The following is a 19,948-nucleotide window of genomic DNA, read 5'->3' on the forward strand; positions in this document are numbered from 1 at the left end:
CCCCCCGCTGCCGCCGCCTCGCCCCGCCCAGCCCGCCAATCCCTGACCACGCTCCTCCCGCGCCGCGTTCCCATTGGCCCAACCCCTCCAGGAAGCCACGCCCCTTCGCCCCGCCGCTGCCCTCCCGTTAGCCCGGCCGAGGCGGGGGGCGGGGCGGGAGGCGGGGAGCGCTGCCATTGGCGGAGCTGGGAGGGGCGGCGGAGCCGATTGGGCGGCCCCCGTGTCACTCAGGGAGGGCTCCGGGAACCGCGCCCGCCACGGACGGACCCGCCTCTTGCCGCCTCGGATTGGGTGCGGAGCCGTGATGGGCAGCACGGGGCGAGCGGGGCCCTGGAAAAGCTGGTGGCACCTCCGGTGGGAGCGTGCGGGGGCTCCCGTGGGCGGGGGGCTGGTGCAGCCGGGACCGCTCCTTTGAAAAGCAGCTGGGTGTTCGGCGGAGCCTTCCCCTCTCTCCAGCCGGACCCCGTGTTTGCCTCAGTAAAGCCCTCCAAGCACCGCTGTGTCCAGCGTTGGTCAACACCTGCAACATGGGGCGGGTGGTGCAAGCTCTGGTGCTGCACCTGGTCTCCCTGGTCACCTCAGTGAGGGAGGTTTGAGGTTTCCTCAGTGTGATCTGGCCTCATCCCTCGGCGTTGGGCGTGCGGTGCTGCCAGCCTGCGGGGGCTGCCCCAGGTGGCTGCTCCTCCACTGCTTTGCTCTAAAACCCATTTTTTACTGGCACTTCAATTATCAGAAGTCCTACCGTGTCATGGCCAGCACGGGTCCCGGGCACTGCTCAGCTGGGCTGTGCTGACAAGCAGAAGGCAAGAGATTCATGTCCTCAGGCTGCAGCAAGACTGATAATAACACTAATTACTCCAAGCACTCATTGCCCATGCAATCGGCACTGCCTGTGGTCCACCATGTCCTTCAGCATCTGCTGGAGATCAGGTGTTGCATCTTCTGGCTATGAACCCACAGTGATGATGAGGAGGAGGGTGCTTTGCCCTGCCATACCTTGGAGGTGATCTCCCATGTCATTCTGCCATGAGGGATGAACTCACACTGTGAGCTTTCTTCTTTTAGAGCTGCTTTCCTTTTAAAGGTGGCACATACTTATTTTGAGCTTCAGATGTGATGACTTTGTTTCCATCCATTTCCACGCTTAACCCTTAGGCTGCTACTTTCTGTTTCCTCCCAGCTGGCGCTTTGCAGCACTGTTCCCACCACCAGTAAGAGGCACGGGCACTGTGGAGCAGCACAAGTGTCCAGAGAAGTCCTGGTGTCCCCAACAGAACCAGTGACAGCCCAGGTGGTGAAACCAGGACTAAGCTTTTTAGCGCTGTGGAGGAGATTTGGCCAGAGAGGGCTTCAAACCCAAGCCTATCAGGGGAGTAATTCAAAATTGTCTTGAGAAACTGGAGAAACAGCTTGAAAATGTGGGATGCAATTGGGGCAGAAGAGCACAGGTGCCACGGTTGGGAAGCAGCAGTCAGCGCTGTGGGGAGCTGCTGTCCCAGCAGGACTGGGGTCACAGCAGGGCAGGAATAAGGGTCACACTGTGGCAGATTAAATGGACTTCAAACGAACTTGGAATGGAAATGGCTGTTGCAGAGACAGAGCGACCTACTCGACCCACTTTCTGCGGACAGGGCGATGTGCTGGATGGAGATGCAGCAGGAGATGTTTGGTTGGGGAGCTCTTCCTGGAGCGCCCCAACACCCTGGTAGTGCCTGGGGGTTAAGTGGGGAATCAGGTACTACTGGACCCCATCTAGCCCTCAAGATTTGATGTTTTGGACATCAGCCTGAAGCTGCCTTTGGTGCTCAGATGTTGCCCTGATGTCAGCACAGGCTGGATGTGCTGGTGTCTCCTTGCCCAGGCCAGAGGGTCTTTGTATGCCCCACCTCTGGCTGGTACCCAGCCCCTCCTGCCCTGCACTCCCTCAGCCCCTGGAGCCACACACGTGCACAGGATGGGGGACGGTGCCTGGTCCCCTGGTTGACCCCAGCAGTGCCGGGCGAGGGTGAGGGCAGAGCACACAAGCCAGGGCACCGCAGAGCCCGGGGTGCTGCCGGTGGGGCTGGTGCCCCCCAGGGAGAGCCCCTCTGCCCGCCTGAGCTGGCCTGGCCAAGTCCCCGTCAGGCACCCTCATCTCCCTGGGTATTTTTAGAAGCAAAATGTTGTTTAATTGCGAAAAGGGGAAAGGCGGCTGAGGGAGGGGAAGCCAGGCAGCAGCGATAGGACAGCTCCTTCCGCAGATGGTGACAGTGCGGCTCCAACTGCCGGGACCGGCTGCCTCCCGGGGGTCAGCACCAGGGCCCCGTCCCAGCAAGATTCCACTGGGAGCCTCCACTGGCCCCAGAGCTCATGCCACGAGCCTCCACATGTGGCGGGCGCAGGAGTTGGCCCAGGGATCCTTGCTGCTGCAAGTACCACTGTCCCTTGCAGTCCCCCAGAACCCAGGGCCAAGATGCACCCACCCTGATGGGGGCTGGCGGGAGCCAGTGTTCCTTGGGCTCCAGCTCCCAGGCGCCAGTGGCTGTTTTTAGCTGAGTGAAAGTCCAATGTTTTGAGACTTTCTATTTTGAGCCACAAAGCTGGAGAAGTGGAGCAGCCCCTGACCCCATGGTGTTTGTGCAGCGCTGGGTAGGGAGCTGGGCAGGGTGGGTGCGGGGTGGCTGCTGCCCCCAGGAGGTGCGGTTGCCCCAGGTCTTCACCTCATGGTTGCCACCATGGCCCCTCACACCTCAGGCTGTGACAGAGCCTGTTCTGATGTGATCCCATCTCCCACACTCTCCCAAGGGAGGACAGCCTTTCTAGCACAGGGATGTCATTCCTGCTTTGCCTTCTGCAGCAAGATCCCTAAGAAGACCCTGTCCAGGATGCGGAGTGTCCCACCCCAGCCCCACAGAGCCCCATGCTGTGGCATAGCCACATGCTGATGGGCAGCTAGAGGGGACAACCCTGGCAGTGAGGCTCAGGACTCAGGCTGGACTGCTGTAGTAGCATGTCCAGCTCCTCCTGGCGCTGGTGACGCTGCCACATACGGGGTTTTTTGTCCCCCACAGCAGCCGCTGTGTCCCTCCCCTGCACAAGAGGATGCTAGGGGTCACAGGTGTGCAGAGGATCTGGGGGAGGCTGGTGATTGCTGTAGTTGCCATGGCAAGTTGTCACCACCAGCAAGTCACCCACAGTGCAAGGGAAGATGTATGGGGACACCTAGGTGGCGATGGGTGCTGGTGAGGGGTAGACGCCAGCTCTGGGCACTGGCTTTGGCCTCCTTTTATTCAATCCCACATTTCCAAAAGCACCTTGAGATGCATACCAGCATGGCAGTCCAAGGTCTGTGGCAGGGCTGGTGGCCGTATTCCCAGTGTCCTGGAGGGGCCCTAGGTGCAGTGCCAGTGGGGGACAGCAAGGAGCCGGCGGAAAGCGGCACGGAAGTCCCGGTTGAAGAGGGTGTAGATGAGAGGGTTGAGGCTGCTGTTGCAGTAGCCAATCCAGAAGAAGAAGCTGAAGAGGGGCTTGGAGATGTGGCAGCCCTCCCTGCAGATGGCCCCCAGGCTGTAGGTGAAGAAGAAGGGGAACCAGCACAGCACAAAGGTGCCCATCAACACGGCCAGCACGAGGGTGAAACGCCGCTCCCGCGCCCGCGCCAGCCGCTGCTGGCACAGCGACGTACTCTGGTGCTGGCTCTGGTGCCGCCAGCCCCGTGTGCCCACCCCTGGCCCCTGCTTCTCAGGGCATGGGGCTCGGGCGGCGAGGAGGGCGGCCGTCCGGCGGTAGATGCGGCAGTAGACGGCAACCATGACAAGGCAGGGAGCGAAGAAGGAGGCGGCGCAGGAGGCCAGCACGTACCATGTCTCCTGGCTCAGCTGGCACTCCTGTCCCCCCGGCCGGGCCTGCAGGAGGGGTGGCAGTGCCACCAGGGTGGCTGCTGCCCAGACCACCCCGATCATCCCCTTCACCCTCCTGGGGCTGCGGCGCAGGTTGAGTCGGGCTGCCCGGGTGATGGCCCAGTAGCGGTCGAGGCTGATGGCGCAGAGATGCCCGATGGAAGCCGTGCAGAGCAGCACATCCAGTGCCAGGTACAGGCTGCACCACAGGCCGCCGAAATACCAGTAGCCCATCACCTCGTTGGCCAGCGAGAAGGGCAGGACGAGGACGGCCACCAGGATGTCCGCCGAGGCCAGGGACACCAGGAAGAGGTTCTGCGGTGCCTGCAGGGCCCGGCTGGTGGAGATGGCCACCACCACCAGCGTGTTTCCCACCAGTGTGGCCAGCAGGACAGCCAGGGCAGCCAACAGGATGAGCCCCGTGGCCAGGGGCGAGTGTGGGGTGCTGCTGGTGCTGCTGCTGTTACTGGAGGTGTTGGGGAGGGAGCCAGCTGGCTCCATGCTGGTCCAGCCCCTCAGGTGGATGAAGCCCCACAGGGCTGCCCCCGCCCCATGTGCCCCGCTCACCAGCTCCACTGCATCTCCTGGCACAGCCCCGGCATTGCTGAGTCCCCAGGGAGATATCTCGGCCACCACCACTCCCGAACTGACCCAGTCTGGTGGCAAGATGGAGGACCTCCCAGCCCGGTGGCCACCCAGCTGGGCATGCAGGGCAGCGGCAGTGCTGGGATCCCTGGAGTGACTCCCACGGCAGCCCCGCTGGCTCTGCTGGTCCCAGCTCTGGAGGAGGGCGGGAGGGAAGGAGGGAGGGACGGGTGATATCTCTGGCAGGAGCCCAAGTATCTGTGGGCAGTGGGAGAAGAGGTTCTTGCATTCACTTAAAGGGCTCCTGCCAGAGTCACCATAGCAGGTGGCTCCTGCCATGGGCTTTGGGGTAACTGGCAGGCCAGGGGCACTGCCTGGCCATACTGAGTCACCACCCCACTGAGCCCCAGCCCATCAGCACCACAGCACCTCACTGGCTGCCCTGTGCTGTGCCTGCTGCACCAACACTGCTGTGACACCGAGCGGTGCAGCACAGACCCTGCCAGTTCAGCCCTTTGGGGACAAAGCTGCAAACTGCAGGTTCAGCTGCAGCATCATCAGCATGTGCCCCCCCAGCCCCAGCAGTGCATGTCGTGTGTTCCCAGCACCGGACACCCATACAGGGCCAGGGTGTGCAGTGATGGTGTAAGGACATGGGGGTTTATGGTGGGTGTCTGGCACCCATGGCTCCATCAGGGTTTGCAGAGATAGGAGCCAAAGAGACACACACCTGGGGCGTGGGCACTTGGTGTTTATTAGACACCAGCTCAACGGGGATGGCAGGAACTAGGTGGGCGTGAAAGCAGCATTCTGGGCATCTGGTGCCAGCTAGAGCCGGGTGGCACCATGCAGGGGTGGGCGAGGGGAGCCCATCCGGATGGCAGGGCTGGGCACCTCCTCGGGGTAGGAGAGCACGGGATTGTCCAGCCCCAGCCTGGCCTTGTCGCAGGGAGGACCTTCACGTTCCTCCCAGCCCTCGGGGCTGCGGCAGCGGTCGGTGCAGCAGAGGGTGGCCCGGGTGATGACCTGGTCGAGGGGCTGCAGGGAGTGCATCCAGGCGGGGAGGAAGTCCCAAGTCTGCAGCCATTTGGGCAGGCGGCCAGGGCTGCGTGCCTGCAGCACGTTTACCAGCCCCACGAAGAAGAGGAGGCTGAGGAAGGGTGCGCCCACCCCCACCAGCACCTGCCAGCCTGCCATGGAGATGCCGAAGATGAGGGAGGGCAGCAGGAGGAAGCAGACGATGAGGTACAGCACAGCGAACCAGCGGTACTTGGCCGTGCGCTCGCCCAGCGCCTTGGCCATGCGGATGGGCAGGCGCGTGAAGGGCAGCGGGTACCACAGCAGGATGCCCGAGATGTTGAAGAAGAAGTGGCAGAGGGCAATCTGCAGGGAGGACAGCCCTGTTGGGCCAGGCTCGTAGGCTTCTTCCAGCCCTTGACTAGCCCAGTGCTCCCCACTAGCCCAGCTGTGGCCCTGGGTTGCCCATACCTGGAAGGAGCTGGCCAGCTTGTCCCCAGGGCTGGCCAGGGCGGCCAGGATGGCAGTGGTGGTGGTGCCAATGTTGGAGCCCAGGGTCAGCGGGTAGGCACGCTCTATGCTGATCACACCCAGGCCTGTGGGAGAGGCACCCATCCTATCCCATCCCATTGCTCCTCACCAGTGCTGTTCCCATGGAGGCATGGCTCCTCCCACCTTCCCAAGCACTCCAGGATCCACAGGACATCATGGAAGTGACCAGGACTCACCAATCAGAGGTGTGATGGCCGAGGTGAAGACAGAGCTGCTCTGCACCACGAAGGTCATGCCAGCACCCACCACCATGGCGAAGTACCCAGTGAGCCAGCTGAGTGGGTGCGGGAGGTCTGCCACAGCATGGCCATGGGCATGGACACAAGCACAGACATGGACACATTAGCTGGGGGCAACCCAGAGCTCCTGCATGGTGCTTGGGAGGGGGCTGTGGAGCCAGGCTCTGGGATGGGGTCAGGCTGTGGGCTGGGATGGCTGGGGAAGGAGGATGTGGACACCAGGAGGCCATGGCAGCCACAAGCAGAGTGGGAACTGGAGGCAGGCAGGGGATATGGGGGTCCAGGCAGGGACAGGGGTTGGAGGCAGCCAGGGATGGGTCTGAGGATGGCAGGTGGGGCTGGGTGGCCATGGGGCAGGCAGGGTCCCTTCCCACTCACCCCACAGCAGTCCCTGTGCCACTCACCAGTGTTGATGACCTTCTGGATGGCTTTGGCCACCTGTCCCTTAAGCAGGGAGTTGAGGAGTTTGACCAGGAGGATGAGGCAGGTGCAGAGCACGACAAGGGACCCAGCCAGCAGCACCAGCCCCACGGCCAGGTCGGGCAGCGGCGTGTCCGTGAAGAGGTGCTCACCTGCCACACAGCACGGCTGGGTGAGGGGCTGGAGCCAGCTCGGCCCTGCTCATTAACCTTCCCCCCTAGACAGCCCCACACCTGGACTCCAGCCCCAACACCTCCCAGCCCTGCCCCACAGCATGACTTCTACCCCCTGCCCAGCACCCCTCCATCCTGCATGCCCCTCCAGTCCCACCTGCACCTTCTCCAGCCCCTTACCCTGTGCCCCCAGCCCTGCCCAAGCCCCCCACACCCACTCACACTTCTGCCTGGAGACGTTGTGGAGGATCTCGATGCCTTTAGTGCTGCAGTGGCCAGGGGATGTGCAGTTTGGGGGGGAACCAAGCCCCACAGCGGCCATCTGCAGGGGAAGCATGGGCTGTAGCCAGCTCCATGGCATCCTTGGCCAGCTCCTGTCCACCACCCACCCTCCATGGGATTGTTTGGTGGCTCTAGCAGGGCTATGAGCCCCTCACCTGTGGGAGAGCAGGGCCACACCAGACACGGATAAGGCTGCGGTTGCGCAGGCTCTCGTCCCCCGTTGCAATCCCAGTGATCACTGACTTGTCCAGCTGCAAGAACACACATGTTGGAGAGAGCCCTTGGGGACTGACAGCACCCCCGGCTTGGGGACATCTTTGCTGGGATGGTGACAGCACTGCCAGCCTGGGGACACCAAGGCTGAGGAGACCTGGATGATGAGCTTGGTGAAGGGCTCTGTGATGATCTTCAGCAGGTCAGGGGCATCCTTCCCACTACGGATGTTGAAGGTGGCCACGACCAAGCGGGTGACATGGTGCAGGTACCCGCTCGCCACCTCCAGTGGCAGGAGGACCAGCACTGACAGCCAGTTGAAGCAGTCATGCACTGTGGCACCAGCAAAGGCCCTGCCCAGAGGAGCCTGTTGGCATGGGATGGCCCCTGAGGAGCAGCCCCCAGCCCCCCCCAGTCTCCTCTGCCCTGACCTGTTCTCACCGTTTGAACTCACTGCGGTCACCAGCTTGCATGAGGGCCACAATGGTGTTGGTGACAGAGGTGCCGATGTTGGAGCCCATGATGATGGGGATGGCAGAGCGCACCTCCAGCACTGGGGACAGAGAGACCTGCTAGCCCCGCATGGCCCAGCTCAGGGTCACCCTGCTCAGCCACCCCATTCCCCAGCCTCAAGGTCCCAAGGGAGCCCCACAGGTGCACTCACGCCCTGAGGAGACCATGCTGACAATGATGGAGGTGGAGGTGGAGGAGCTCTGCACCAGCACAGTCACCAGGATGCCCACCACCAGCCCAGCCACAGGGTTGGAGAGGATGGCGTTGTCCTTGAAGATGTCACCGGCCACTTTGCCTGCAAGAAAGCATGAGCAGCAGGGTGCCAGTGTGGTGGGTGCCACCAGCCACCTGGGTCCCCTGTCACCCTACCTCCAGCCAGCTGGAAAGCAGAGCTGAGCACATCCAAGGAGCACACAAAGAGGTACAGGAACCCAAACATCAGAGGCACCTTGAGAAGGGAGACACAGATGGACTGGACCCTGACCCAGCACCCCAGTTCTGCACAAGACAAGAGAGAGTGTTAAACACCAGCTGTGGCACAGCCCGGGCTCCCGCAGCCCCAAGCCATCCTCCTGTGCCCTGGTGGGATGAGGCTCATGCCCCTGGATGTGCCACCACTCCCTGGATCCCCTTCACATCCTCCTGCCCTGGAGCACTCTTATGCTTATGGTCCCCATCACCCCTCAGCTCTGCCCACAGCACACCGGGGAGCCAAAAATCTCCTGTGCTGGCATGCAGACCACCATGCTGGGGTGTCTCTGGGGTGCCAGCATAAGGACTGGCAGGGCAGCAGGAGGTAGTGCTGCCAGTCCCAAGGAGAAAGCTTGGGCTCTCCTGGTACCCCATAGTCTCCCTGTGGGCAAGATCTCCAGGCTGTTCCCCAACCCAGGGGCATCATGCCTTGGGTCTCACCTGGCTTCTGCAGCTCATCCAAGCCCACCAGGGTCCCCTGCCAGGGCAGTGCCTCCAGCTCGTACCGCTCCCTGCCCTCGCGCAGGCGCCCCGGGGAGCCGGGGCAGGGGAAGCCGTGGTCAGGGCAGGGCACCGCGCTGACAGCGAAGGGACAGGCGTGGGCACCCGGCAGCCGGTGCAGAGCTGGGGAGACGGGGACACCGTGTTACAGCCCCAGCCATTCTGGGGAGCCTCCCCAGGGAAGGGAGTCAGGCACTGCCTGGGCCAAGGTCTGGCCAGAGCAGAACTGAGCCAAGCAGGATGAGGAAGAGGAGGAGGAGGGTGGGGGGCACCTACCTTGGGGGCTGGGGCAGTAGGCAAACTGGGGCCCGTGAACCACCATTCCACCCCGCACTGGGCAGCGGGGCAGGGCTGGGCTCTCTCTCCGGTAAGGCAGCATTGCTCCTGCTGAGGCTGAGCAGAGGTGGCCATGTGTCACCACAGCAGAGCCATGACTGTGCCATGTGGACCACCACTGGTCACCAGAATGCCCCTGGTGGGTTGGCACCACCAAGGGGGACCATCCCATCACCCAACACTCCACCACGCCAACCCAGTGAGCTCTCTCAAGTGCAGGCAGTCTGGGCCAAGGGGACATGGGGAGGGGACCCTCCTGTCCAGAGCCCTGCTCACCTGGGGCTGGCCAGGCACTCAGGGCAGCACCACATCCACATGCCACGTCCACGCGTCCCTCCAGCAAAGTGGCCTGCAGGGTACGGAGGCCCTTTATATGCACACCAAGAGCAAAGTCTAAGGAGCCCCGCGTTGCCCCTCGCCTCCACTCGCCACTCACCTCCTCCCCAGAAATTCCTGCAGTTAATGGGTAACCCCACGGCATCCCACATCAGCCCTGAGGCAGGATGGGACACGCGCCCCTGGGGTACCACTGGCACATCCTGCCTCACCTGTCTGAGGCTCGGCATTCCCCCTGGGCAAGCAGCAGCCAGAGAAGTGAGCTGAGGAAGTGCTGGATCCCCATGCCCAAGGGGCAATGCTGGAGCAGCCTCAGTTCTCCATCACTTGGTGCCAGACGCTTCGTTTCCTCCATGAGAGGAGGATGATGATGCAGAGGAGAAGGGCTCAGTGCTGGCCCTGCTGGGCTGTCCCAAACATCCAGTGTCCTCAGGGCCACCTGAGCATCAGCTGCAAAGGACCCAGCTGCCCAGGGCACTGCTGTCCCCACCACCAGCACACTGTGGGGGGGTTACATCAGCACTGACACAGTGCCTGTGTCCTGTCACTGGTGGTGAGGGTGGCACATGGCTCAGCTCAGCCCATGCCAGCAGCTTAGCATGGAGCAGCCAGCAGTGCTGTGAGGGCTGCAAGGGGCAGAGGCCATGCCTGGGGTGGGCAGGAGCAGCGCAATGCTGGCATTGCCATCAGCACCTCCTTGATGACATTTATCGTTACCTGCTGTTTACACACTTCCAGCCAAGTTTCCATCCACCTACAGAGTGCCCGGCCAGCTTGTGTCCATGTCTTCCCAGGGGAGAGCCAAGGGTCAAAGGCCCCTCCAGCCCTGGTGCCTGTGGGGGAACCAAGCATGGAGGAGCTGCGTGGCTGCCATGTTCCCATTCCTCTAGGATCAAATATTCCCAGGACCCACCACCACAGAAAAGCCAGCTGCAATCGCATGTGAGGAGGATCCCTCGGGTACCCCAGGGTGCTTGGGAATGGCCTAAGGACATCTCTGCCACAGCAGGAGCATCGCCAAGCCTCCACTAGGTCACAAACCGATGAAGCTGAATGCCCAAGAGGTGCCACAGCAGGGGACACATCCTGCATCTGTGGGACCTGTGGACCCTTCTGGCCAGGGTATGGCCAGTGGCACTCACAGAGACTTGCATCAAGCTGCAGTGGGCAGGAGGCTGGTGTCCATGATTGCCCCATGCCCAGGAGCTCTTGGCCAGCTGCCCCCACAATCATTAACCTGGTGAGGCCCTGGCAGGCTGACTGTCACTCATTGACAGGGTCGGGGCTGAAGTCCTTGGCCATGCCGGTCCTGTAGCCTCCCCTACACCATCAGTGGCGCCAGGAAAACAAGCTCCCGGCATTGCCCCTGGCTGCTGGGCAGGGTGGCACTGGAGCTGAGGGTTGGCTCCAGCCCTGCCTTGGTCCCAGGGGGCTCTGTGGGGTATTGGGAGTCTGGAGGGACAGCACTGCTGGGGAAAGCACTGTCCGGCCTTGGACATGAAGGAAGGAGAACGCACATCCAGGCAATGCTCTTTATTTCCCCTGGTTTCACACCACAGACAGGACTGGGCAGCACCACAGAAACACTGGGGGGCTCTGACGGGGACCACAGCTGGCCATGGCAGTGTGGGGCTGGATGGCCACAAGCCCCTGCCCTGGGCCACCTCTCTGCCTCTGGCTGGGCAGTGGTGATGAAGCAGTGACCCAGGGCACAGCCAGGAAGGGCTCTGGCATACGCAGACAATGGAGGGATCTCCTGGCTGCTGTCAGGAGGCTGGCTCCATCACAGAGTGGTTCTGGGACCTTTGGGGACAGGGGGCTGCTGGGGACCCACAAGGCACAGCCAAATCCAGCAGATCCAGGCTCAAGTTTACAGGCCAGCCTCCCGCAAGGAATGCCAGGCAGGGCACACGCTGGGTACCCACACACCAGGCTGAGATGCTCAGCAGCCAGGAGGGCTGCATTCCTATGGCACCAGGAGGCCCATCCTCGAGGGATGAGCACTCACAGCCCCAGCTTGGCTGAGGATCTACAGGGATCTGCTTCTGTGGGTTGCTCCAGCAGCAGCCCACACAGGGTCTCCCTTGGGGGAGGAGAAGGCTTGTTTGGCACAACCTGCTGGCTCTGCCTCTGTCTGCTCCAGGCAAGACCCAGGTGCCCTGCTCCACAATTGCAGTGCTATCGGGCAGGATCAGGCCCAGCCACGTTCACACAACACGGACAGCAACAACCCGCTCAGGGCACAGGCTGGCAGGGCCATGCTCACCTTTCCTGGGAAGCACAGACCTGCACACCAACAGGGGGCAAGCCCTGTTCCCACAGAGTTAGGGACCCAAGCCGGCCCTCAGCTCTGGACATGTGTTCCTCTGACCCTGCCTGCCCACAGCAGGGGGTTCAGGGTTGGAGCCTGCCTTGCCACCCCACCCACCCTCTCTGTCCCACACTCCCTTCAGCTGGAAGGGTGCTTTCCCCACCTGAACAGTCCGTAGGGTTGTGCCAGGTGGCACAGGCAGGATTTGCTGGGGCAGCAACTCTGCCAGTGGCAGAAGCACTGGGCAGGACAGCACCAGGCATGCGTGGGACATCGCAAAGTGCTTTGCAAGAGGGGTTCAAACTATGTACAGGACTCCTTTGACGTGCACCAGAATGTGACCCCACCAAGGGGCATGGCAGCTGCTCAACCACTCACAGCGACACGACACGACAGTTTGGGACAGGACGCGGATGAAACTGCAGTCTGGGCAGTGTCGGCAGTGCAGGACGGGCCAGTCAGGCCCTGCGTTGAACCCCAGCATGGCCCGGGTTACCACGCGCCGGGTGTGGGTGTGCAGCAGGACTCATCGGAGCTCGTGGTTGACTGGAGGCTGAGCTGGCGCAGGCTCTGCAGGCTGAGCATGGTCATTTCCCTTGGAGGCTGGGTGAGGGGTGTGGGGCTGATCTGAACCCTTGCGGGTGCTGTCGTCCTGCCCAGGGAGCTGGAGGAAGTCAGGCAGGACCAGGTCCTCCTTGGAGAGCAGCCCACGCTGGTCATTGGCCCGGCAGCTCTGGGCACGGTTCAGCAGCTCCACCAGTCCTGGGGGAAAAGCATGTCATGCACCTGAGTCCATCACTCCAACTCTGTCCTAACACCTTGGCTGCCCTCTTCACCTGACATGACCCTGAACAGGTCCCATGCACAGCACTTGAACTTCTTCCCTGCTCCATGCCAGCACCCATGAGACCCTGCACCCAGCCCCAGCACACCAGGGGACACTGTGTCCCTCACCCAGTGTTTGCCCCAGCCCCTTGGGTTTCAGATACACCAGGTCTCACCTTCCAGGTCATATGTGCGGCGGTTCAAGTTAGCGGCAGCTGAAGACCGAGGCCGGGAGGAGGAGGAGGAGGGCATCTCATCTAGCGCGTCGGACTCTGCTCCTGTCGGGCTTCCCTCCTGTGATAAGCAGCCCAAGCCTCAGCAGCAGAGCAAGGAGGCAGTGCTCCCACAGCCCACACCCCCATCACCCTCCTGCAGCCTGGCTCCTGCCTTGGCACCCACAGCACAGTTCCCTGTGGCACCGCGGCAGCAGCTGGGGGGGGCACCTCCAGTGGGATCTCGAGCTCACCTCGCTGCGGAGCGGGGAGGGGGCAGCTGCAGCCTCGGCACTCTCCATCAGTCTCATGCCTGCAAGGTCAAGAGTGATGCTCAGCACCCCATGCCAATGCCACAGTCCTTGCCCAGCTGGTGACAGGATGGAGCCCATTCCAGGAAGCAGGAGCCATGGCCAGCAGAAGGCAGCCTGACCCTGTGAGCACTCTGGTGTGGGGACACTGCGTGGGGGAGGATATGGCTTGGAGAGGAGGACACTCTACCTGCTGGTGTTTCCAGGATGAGTTTCTGAGCAGCCACAGTGCTGACAAGCTTCTCCAGGTCCAGGGTGGCTGGCTCACCTTGCTGCAATGGGAAGAGCCAGCCAGTGACACACTTGCTGCAGCACAGCCATGGCAGCCAGGCTGAGGACCCATGAGCTCCCTGGCCAGACCCTGCGGGATCAGGAGCTGCCCAGCACAGAGCGCACCTCCTGGCCAACTGTGGGCTGCAACAGCCCATCTCAAACACCAGCCCAAGCCTCAAACCCTGGAACCTCCCCCCTCACAGCATCCCAGCTGCAGGAGGCTGGGCTGGGCCCGCCGAGGTGAGCCCTCACCCTCCGCAGCAGCGCCAGCTCCATGGTCACGCCGTACTTCCCAAGCATGGGCTGCAGCGCTTCCCGGATGCTCTTGGTTGACTTGGCTATGATGCGGATGGTCTTCCTGAGGGAGGAGATTTCCAGCCTGCAAAGCGGGGGGAAGGGGCTAACTGCAGGGGACAGGGGCAGAGCCAGGGTGCTGGGGCACTGCAGGTGGCCGCACGTGACGTGGACTGGACACATGCAGGCAACAGTGTCAGCCCCAAAGCTCCCACTCACTCAAAACTTATCCTGTTCTCCAGCTTCACCTCCTGATCTGCCAACACAGAGCACTCCTGATCCAGCACCAGCGCTTTCTGCAACAGCCAAACCATCAGGAGAGAGCAACCAGAGCGTTGTGTGGTCCCAGCCTGCTGATGGTCCAGCTGACAGGACTGCCCTCTCCCCCTGCCTGCCCTACCTGTTCATTCCCCACCAAGTAGACCTTGATGTCAGGGAGGCTGAAGCCACGCTTCTCACATATCCCTGCCAGCATGTCACGGATGGAGTGGCCAGGCCGGACAGCAGCCAGCGAGGCTGTGCCATCAGGCAGGTAGACGCAGCAGTACTTCATGGGCTTGGCTGGCAGCTCTGCCTCACTGCCCCCCAGGCTCTTCCGATGGCCCTGTGGGAGGGATGCAATAGGACTGGTGGCAGCATGATGCCACAGGGCAGGTGCAGTGGTGACTCACCTCTGTCCAGGGGCTGGCAGATGTGCTGGCTGAGGACAGGAAGCCCAGGTCCAGGCTGGCCGAGGAGTTGAGTGAGCCCTGGGACTCCCGCCACAGCACAGTGCTCCCACCGCCTTCTCCCCCTTCTAGGACAGACAGAGGGACAGTGGTAGGGACCATGGGCACCCTTCAGAGGTGGCACTGCCCCAATTGCCCTGAGTGGTGCCTACCTGCCCAGGAAGGTTCCCTCCGCTCTCCCTTCCTGAAGGAGCGGCGGGGGCTGCGGTTGGCACCACTGCCTGCCATCTCCACGCCCAGTGGCAAGGACTTGCCCAGCTTCAGCTTCGACTTCTGGGGTGAACCAAGAAGCATCTCAGCATGGAGACAACTGAGGCTGCCCCTTCTCTTTCCCTGGTCTCCCAAACCACTTGTCCATCCTCAGCTGGTGGCTAGGTTTGCTCCAAAGAACAGGGAAGAGAGCCAGCACTGTTTTCTCAGGCCAAGGGACAGGTCCCTGTCCCCCCTTCCCATCCCACTCACCTTGCTGAGGTCAGGTGGGGGGCTGCTGCTGCGGGAGTGGGGCCTCAGGTCAGGCAGGGGCTGCCCCTGGCTCTCTGCCCGCAGGCAGGCCTGGTAGAGTGGGGATTTCACGAACCGTGTGTAGCTGTCAAACTTCATCAGGTTAAAGATCTGCAAAGGGAGGATGTGTGTGCTTAAGACCCCTGCCCACCTACAGCTCACTCCAGCCACTGCCCTGCAGCCCAGCCCCGTGATGACAGCAACAATGCTGGGTGACGTGCAGGGTGGTCTTGCAGCCCACCTCCCACGGGTGGGGTGAAGCTGCTCATACCTGGAGCTGCTGGACGCGAAACATGTCTGGGGAAGGGGTGGCCAGCATGTCCTCCCCAATCCAGGCCTGCTTGTCGATGTTCACCGGACTGACTGAGTGGCTGGAGAGGAACTCATCATAGATCCGCCGCGCCTCCTGGGCCAGCTGGGGAAACAGAGGGGTCAGGGTGGGACCAGGAGCCCCCTCCTCACTGCAGCCCTGCAGGGAGTCCCTGGCTCACCCCATAGAGCCACTTGATCCTGAGGGGCCAAGTCCCCCTTGGGACCAGCTTGGTACCTGGCCTTCAGAACAGGTATCAGAGCCAGCTGCTCCCACCCGGCACCAAGCTCTGGGCACAACATGCCAGTTTCTCCACAGAGGTAGGAACCATCCCCCAGCCACATGGCTCAATCCCCACAAGCCCCCATCTAGCTCTCTGCCCTTGTTCTCTTTTCTCCTCCCAGCCACACTCTTCACCCTTTGGCCACCTCAGGCTGAAGAAGCATATCCTGCTCCATGGACTGTGGCTTTTCAGATGCACATCACATCCATCTCCTTGTGCCTCCTGCAGGAGACCACAGCCTGCTCACCCTCCCATTACAGGGGTCTGCCAGGACCCTGGGACCCACAGGCACAACACCCACTTCCACCTCTGCCCACATCCCAGCAGGCACCTGCACGACCCTGGCTCAGCTGCACCACAGCTGTGTGGAGGCCAGTACCTGCTGCGTGTCACTGGCTGGGATCTGCTGGAAGCGCTCACATGCCTGCCAGAAGTAGACATTTTCAGCACTGAACTCCTTCTTGAGGAACTCCTGTGGGGCAGAGAGAGGTGCTGGGCTGGGCAGCACTGGAGCTGTGGGACAGCTCGGTTGCCGATGACCAGGAGCCGATGGTAACGAGGCCTGAGGTCTGGGCTGTAGCACTCACAGTGAAGTAGGTGACAGCCACATGGTCCTGCAGCAGCGTCTCGAAGGATTCGGCCCAGCTGACCACAGACCCCTGTGTGGAGCCACAGGTGGCCGGTGGCCCCGGCAGGCTGTTCACACTGTGGTTGCTGCCACGGGCCCTGGAAGCGTTTAACTCTGAGAGAGAGAAAGGGTCAGTTCTGGCTTCCTGGGTGTCCCCCAGTGTCACTCCTCATTGCCAGCAGCCCCCCATATCTGCGGTGAGTTCACCCGCCCCATCCCAATGGGAGCTGGTGAAACATCAGGAAGGGAGCATGAGGAGCTGGTACCACAGAGGTGTCCTCAGTGGATCAAGCACCATAATGCCACAGCTGGCACCTTCCAGAGTGACAGCCCTGCCTGCCAGCTGTGGCTTCCTCCCCGGGGTGTAACCATGACTCCACCTGTGACTCATCTCCCCAGGAAACAAAGCCAGTCGTGGAGAAGGCAGCCAGCGGGAAGGGAAAGCAGGATGGAGCGGGACATGGGGGGCACATGGCACGAAGGGAAGCTCGGATGGGTAGAGGTGCCTGAACTTACCTTCCCCACTCCCCTGGGATATGATAAGGAACAGACCCAGACAGAAGAGGACACTGAAATGTCATGCCCAGCTTCCAGCCCCAGGAAACCCAAGGTGACCATGCATTCAAATGGAGTCCCTCCGTCAAAAAGACGGAAGTTTCCAGGGGCAACCCCAGATATTGAACTGGTTTGGCTGGTGAACAACAGAGAGCAGAGGATTATTTGCAGGAGAAGATAAGAGCATGGAAGCAGGATTCTCCCAACAAAGCTGGCAGGAACAGGGGAGGCAGCAAGTTGTTGCTTTACCAAGGTCCCCACTCTTCTGTTCAAAACATGGGGTAACCACACATAACCTGCATGTGCAGGTGGGAACAGCACGCCCTGCACCCCACGCTGGAAGGATCCTGCAGCAGGGCCCAGATGGGCTAATGGGCCAGCTGAGATATCGTGTACAGTGGGACAGATGGACAAGATGGGCAGACAGACAGACCCTCAGGAAGCCCCTGGGCCCTGAGCGGCCAAGGGTGCCAGCTGAGCAGCCACAAGGGAGGGACAGGCAGGTGGGGCCATGCAGGAGGGATGGGGGTAAGGCAAGCCCCTGGCACAGGGCTTGGCCATGCTCTCGCCCGCAGCCCAGCCTGTGCTGACACAGGACCTGGCCCTCTGCTGGCTCCTTGCCCCTGGCACAAGGCTGGCTGTGGGCTTCCCCCTCCCCTGAAGACATTGCCAGCCTCTCCCATCCCAGAGCAAAGAGCAGTCTTACCTCCATCTGACACAGCTGGGCCCTGCGGGGGTGGAGAGAATAGAGGTGAGAAGGGGCAACATGGTGTCTGCCAGCCTGGTGGAGCAGTACCCGGGCCAGCGGCAGCCCAGTCTGAACCCAGGAGCGAGGGACACAGGCTGCCGGCAAGCACTGCTCTGCGGTTAGACGCAAGAGCTGTGGGAAAGGCAGGACACAGGGCTCCCAACGCGAGGGCAGTGAGGAGGGGTAGGGGGTCACAAGGGGTGCGCAGCTCTTCTCCCACCCCACCTGCACCTATTGCCCTGGGGCCAGGCCAGCAGCTGGGAACAGACAGATGCTCTCAGATGTAACCTTGCCACCAGCTGGCCGGGGAGGGCCTCCCAGGCACAGGAAGAGGAGGGGAGGAGGGGAGAGAAGGAAGGACAACCACAGCCCTAGGCAGGCAAACTGCCCCCTCCCTCCTTCCTTGAAGCCTGGGGCTGCTGGAGGACAGATGCCCAAAAATGGGGACCGGGTCCTACCAGAGCTGCCAGCAAAGGGCACAGCAGGGCAGGGTGTCTTGCCGCACCCCCAGAGCCACCACAGACATGATGGTGGTACCCCAGGACCCACAGCAAGCACAGAGATGGGCAAAGCCTCAGAAGTCAAAGCCCAGACAAGCACCCACTCCACGGTGCTGCCTGGGGCCACACTGAAGTGGTGCCTTTGACCCGGCTAGCCAATGCCCCCCATCCTGCCAGCAACACACACCACAGCCTGCCCTACACACCTTCTGCCTGTCCCCATCCCAGCCCCACTATCCCAACCCTACCCTGGCCCTGCTACCTCACCCCAGATGCTGCTGCCATGCCCCTTACCTCAGCCTCAACATACCCCTGCTTTGCCAGCTCCTTGATCTTCCCCATTTATCCCTGCTGCCTATACCCACGTAGCTCTGCCCTTCCTGAGCCACCCACCCACACCAGCACAGCTGACTCCTGTTACCCCAGCCCTATAAGTCACTGCTTGCCCATCACCCCCATACATCCCCACCTGTGTCACTGCCTCAGCCTCAGCCAATCCTGCCTGCCCAGTTACCCAGCCCCATAAGACCCTGCCTGCCTGTTACCCAGCCCCACACGCTGCCGTCTGCCCTTACACGCCCCTGCGCCTCTGTCTGCTTTGGATGTCCAAGCCCCACAGACCCCCGCCTTCCCGTTATCCACCCCACATCCCTCTCTCTGCCCGGGACCTGCCCTGTACACGCTTTGTCTGCCTCTGCCTGCCCGGTACCCGGCCCCAACCCCCCTGCCAGCCCGGTCCCGCCTCCACCGCCCCCGCCTGCCCGGTACCGGCCCCGGGCCGTGCCGGGACTCACCATGCGGCCGTTGTGGACCAGCAGCAGCTTGGCCTTGCCCTGCATGCCTGGCACCGCCCGGCCCAGCGCGCTACCGGCGCGGCCCGCGGCCCCGCAGCATCCCCGGCCCGGCCCGGCGCTCCCCGGCACTACCGCTTTCGGCTGCCACAGGAAGTGTCGCCATGGGAACCGGGACCGCAGCGGGGGGAGCGGGGCCGCCCTCCCGCCCCGCGCCGCCGCCACCGGCGCTGGCACCGCCCCGGGGGGCTCCGGGCCCGGAGGCGCCGCGGCCCCGCCTGCAACCCCGTCCCCATCCCTGTCTCCATCTGCATCTGCGACCCCATCCCCTTCTGCATCCCCGCTTCCATTCACATCTGCATCCTCATCCCTCTCCCTGTTCTCATCTGAATCCACATCCCTGTCCCCATCCCTGTCAATGCCTCCACCTGCATCTACGACTCCACCCCTATCTGCACCCCCAGTTCCCAGCTGCACCTACATCCCCATCCCAGTCACTGTCCCCATCCCAATCCAAATCCCCATTCCTTTCCCTGTTTCCACCCACATTCACATCTGCATCCACATCTGTGACCTCATCCCCATCTACATCTCTGTTCCCATCCACATCTGTGTCTACATCCCTACCCTAATCCCAACCCCCATTCCCACTCCTATCAGCATCCAATCCCAATCCCTACTCCACTCAGTCCCCACCTGCACAGCCTGTGCTGCCTTGGGGTCACCAACCCACTCCCAGCAGCCTGAGCAGCCCAAGGGGGCTCCTCCTGGCATCACGTCACCCCAGGGAAGGGGGGTGCAGGGGCAGGGGGGTATCAGCACACCCAGTGCACCCCTCTGCTGCTGCTCATCCCATCACACCGAGCTGGGCACACAGCTGCCTCCCTGCCCACAGCAGGCCATGGGTCTGGGGTGGCCTCAGGGCTGTGCTGCTGCCATCAGCAGCTGGTGTTTTTTGAGGGGAGCTGCCTACATTGTGGGTTCCAGCAGAGTCTGGCAGTGAGGAGTGGTGGACGTGCAGCCTGAAGACACCAAAGTGATGCCTAAGCAGTTTTGGCCATCTCAGGGTTCCATGTTGATCAGCAACCACAAACCAGTTGAGGATATTTTAGGATATTTGTTAGAAAATATAAGTAACTAACAGTTACAGGATAAACCGCAG

The 19,948-nt window shown here is 62.2% G+C and overlaps 3 protein-coding genes across 4 annotated transcripts; all 3 read right to left on the minus strand.

Moving 5' to 3' along the window:
• Nucleotides 1–3,371: 3,371 nt before the first annotated feature.
• On the minus strand, nucleotides 3,372–4,379 carry LOC127390077 (alpha-2Db adrenergic receptor-like). The gene has a single exon (XM_051631242.1). It carries the CDS (start codon nucleotides 4,377–4,379, stop codon nucleotides 3,372–3,374), a length of 1,008 nt encoding a protein of 335 aa, XP_051487202.1.
• Nucleotides 4,380–5,291: 912 nt separating this feature from the next.
• SLC34A1 (solute carrier family 34 member 1) lies at nucleotides 5,292–9,347 on the minus strand. The gene is made up of 13 exons (XM_051631132.1): nucleotides 9,326–9,347; nucleotides 9,121–9,273; nucleotides 8,785–8,967; nucleotides 8,242–8,370; nucleotides 8,024–8,167; nucleotides 7,801–7,912; nucleotides 7,517–7,712; nucleotides 7,302–7,397; nucleotides 7,087–7,186; nucleotides 6,676–6,843; nucleotides 6,209–6,325; nucleotides 5,952–6,076; nucleotides 5,292–5,846 (listed from the first exon to the last, which is right to left on the minus strand). Exons 1-13 carry the CDS (start codon nucleotides 9,345–9,347, stop codon nucleotides 5,292–5,294), a joined length of 2,100 nt encoding a protein of 699 aa, XP_051487092.1.
• A 1,694-nt stretch (nucleotides 9,348–11,041) lies between these two features.
• Nucleotides 11,042–18,861, minus strand: RGS14 (regulator of G protein signaling 14). Of its 2 annotated transcripts, none has more exons than XM_051631524.1 (15): nucleotides 18,790–18,861; nucleotides 17,454–17,475; nucleotides 16,152–16,306; nucleotides 15,944–16,036; nucleotides 15,243–15,386; nucleotides 14,933–15,082; nucleotides 14,623–14,743; nucleotides 14,414–14,535; nucleotides 14,143–14,346; nucleotides 13,962–14,038; nucleotides 13,701–13,827; nucleotides 13,366–13,447; nucleotides 13,119–13,177; nucleotides 12,829–12,946; nucleotides 11,042–12,589 (listed from the first exon to the last, which is right to left on the minus strand). In XM_051631524.1, exons 1-15 carry the CDS (start codon nucleotides 18,832–18,834, stop codon nucleotides 12,354–12,356), a joined length of 1,755 nt encoding a protein of 584 aa, XP_051487484.1. In that variant the 5' UTR covers nucleotides 18,835–18,861; the 3' UTR covers nucleotides 11,042–12,353. The 2 variants fall into 2 exon arrangements, with proteins under 2 accessions (XP_051487484.1, XP_051487483.1); XM_051631523.1 differs by having other exon boundaries at nucleotides 14,414–14,538.
• Nucleotides 18,862–19,948: the final 1,087 nt, after the last annotated feature.

Source organism: Apus apus, chromosome 13 (genome assembly GCF_020740795.1).
Source record: "Apus apus isolate bApuApu2 chromosome 13, bApuApu2.pri.cur, whole genome shotgun sequence".
NCBI classification, from domain to species: domain Eukaryota; kingdom Metazoa; phylum Chordata; class Aves; order Apodiformes; family Apodidae; genus Apus; species Apus apus.

Excerpts from the sequence above, each read along its gene's own strand:
- LOC127390077 (XM_051631242.1), bottom strand. The coding sequence starts at position 4,379 with ATGGAGCCAGCTGGCTCCCTCCCCAACACCTCCAGTAACAGCAGCAGC.
- SLC34A1 (XM_051631132.1), bottom strand. The coding sequence starts at position 9,347 with ATGGTCCCCCTTGGTGGTGCCA. Across the intron at positions 8,968-9,120 it reads CTACTGCCCCAGCCCCCAAG|CTCTGCACCGGCTGCCGGGT; the intron begins GTAGGTGCCCCC and ends CCGTCTCCCCAG. Across the intron at positions 7,713-7,800 it reads GACCGCAGTGAGTTCAAACG|GGCCTTTGCTGGTGCCACAG; the intron begins GTGAGAACAGGT and ends TCCTCTGGGCAG.
- RGS14 (XM_051631523.1), bottom strand. The coding sequence starts at position 18,834 with ATGCAGGGCAAGGCCAAGCTGCTGCTGGTCCACAACGGCCGCATG. Across the intron at positions 15,387-15,943 it reads CAGCCAGTGACACGCAGCAG|CTGGCCCAGGAGGCGCGGCG; the intron begins GTACTGGCCTCC and ends CTGTTTCCCCAG. Across the intron at positions 15,083-15,242 it reads TTCGCGTCCAGCAGCTCCAG|ATCTTTAACCTGATGAAGTT; the intron begins GTATGAGCAGCT and ends CTCCCTTTGCAG.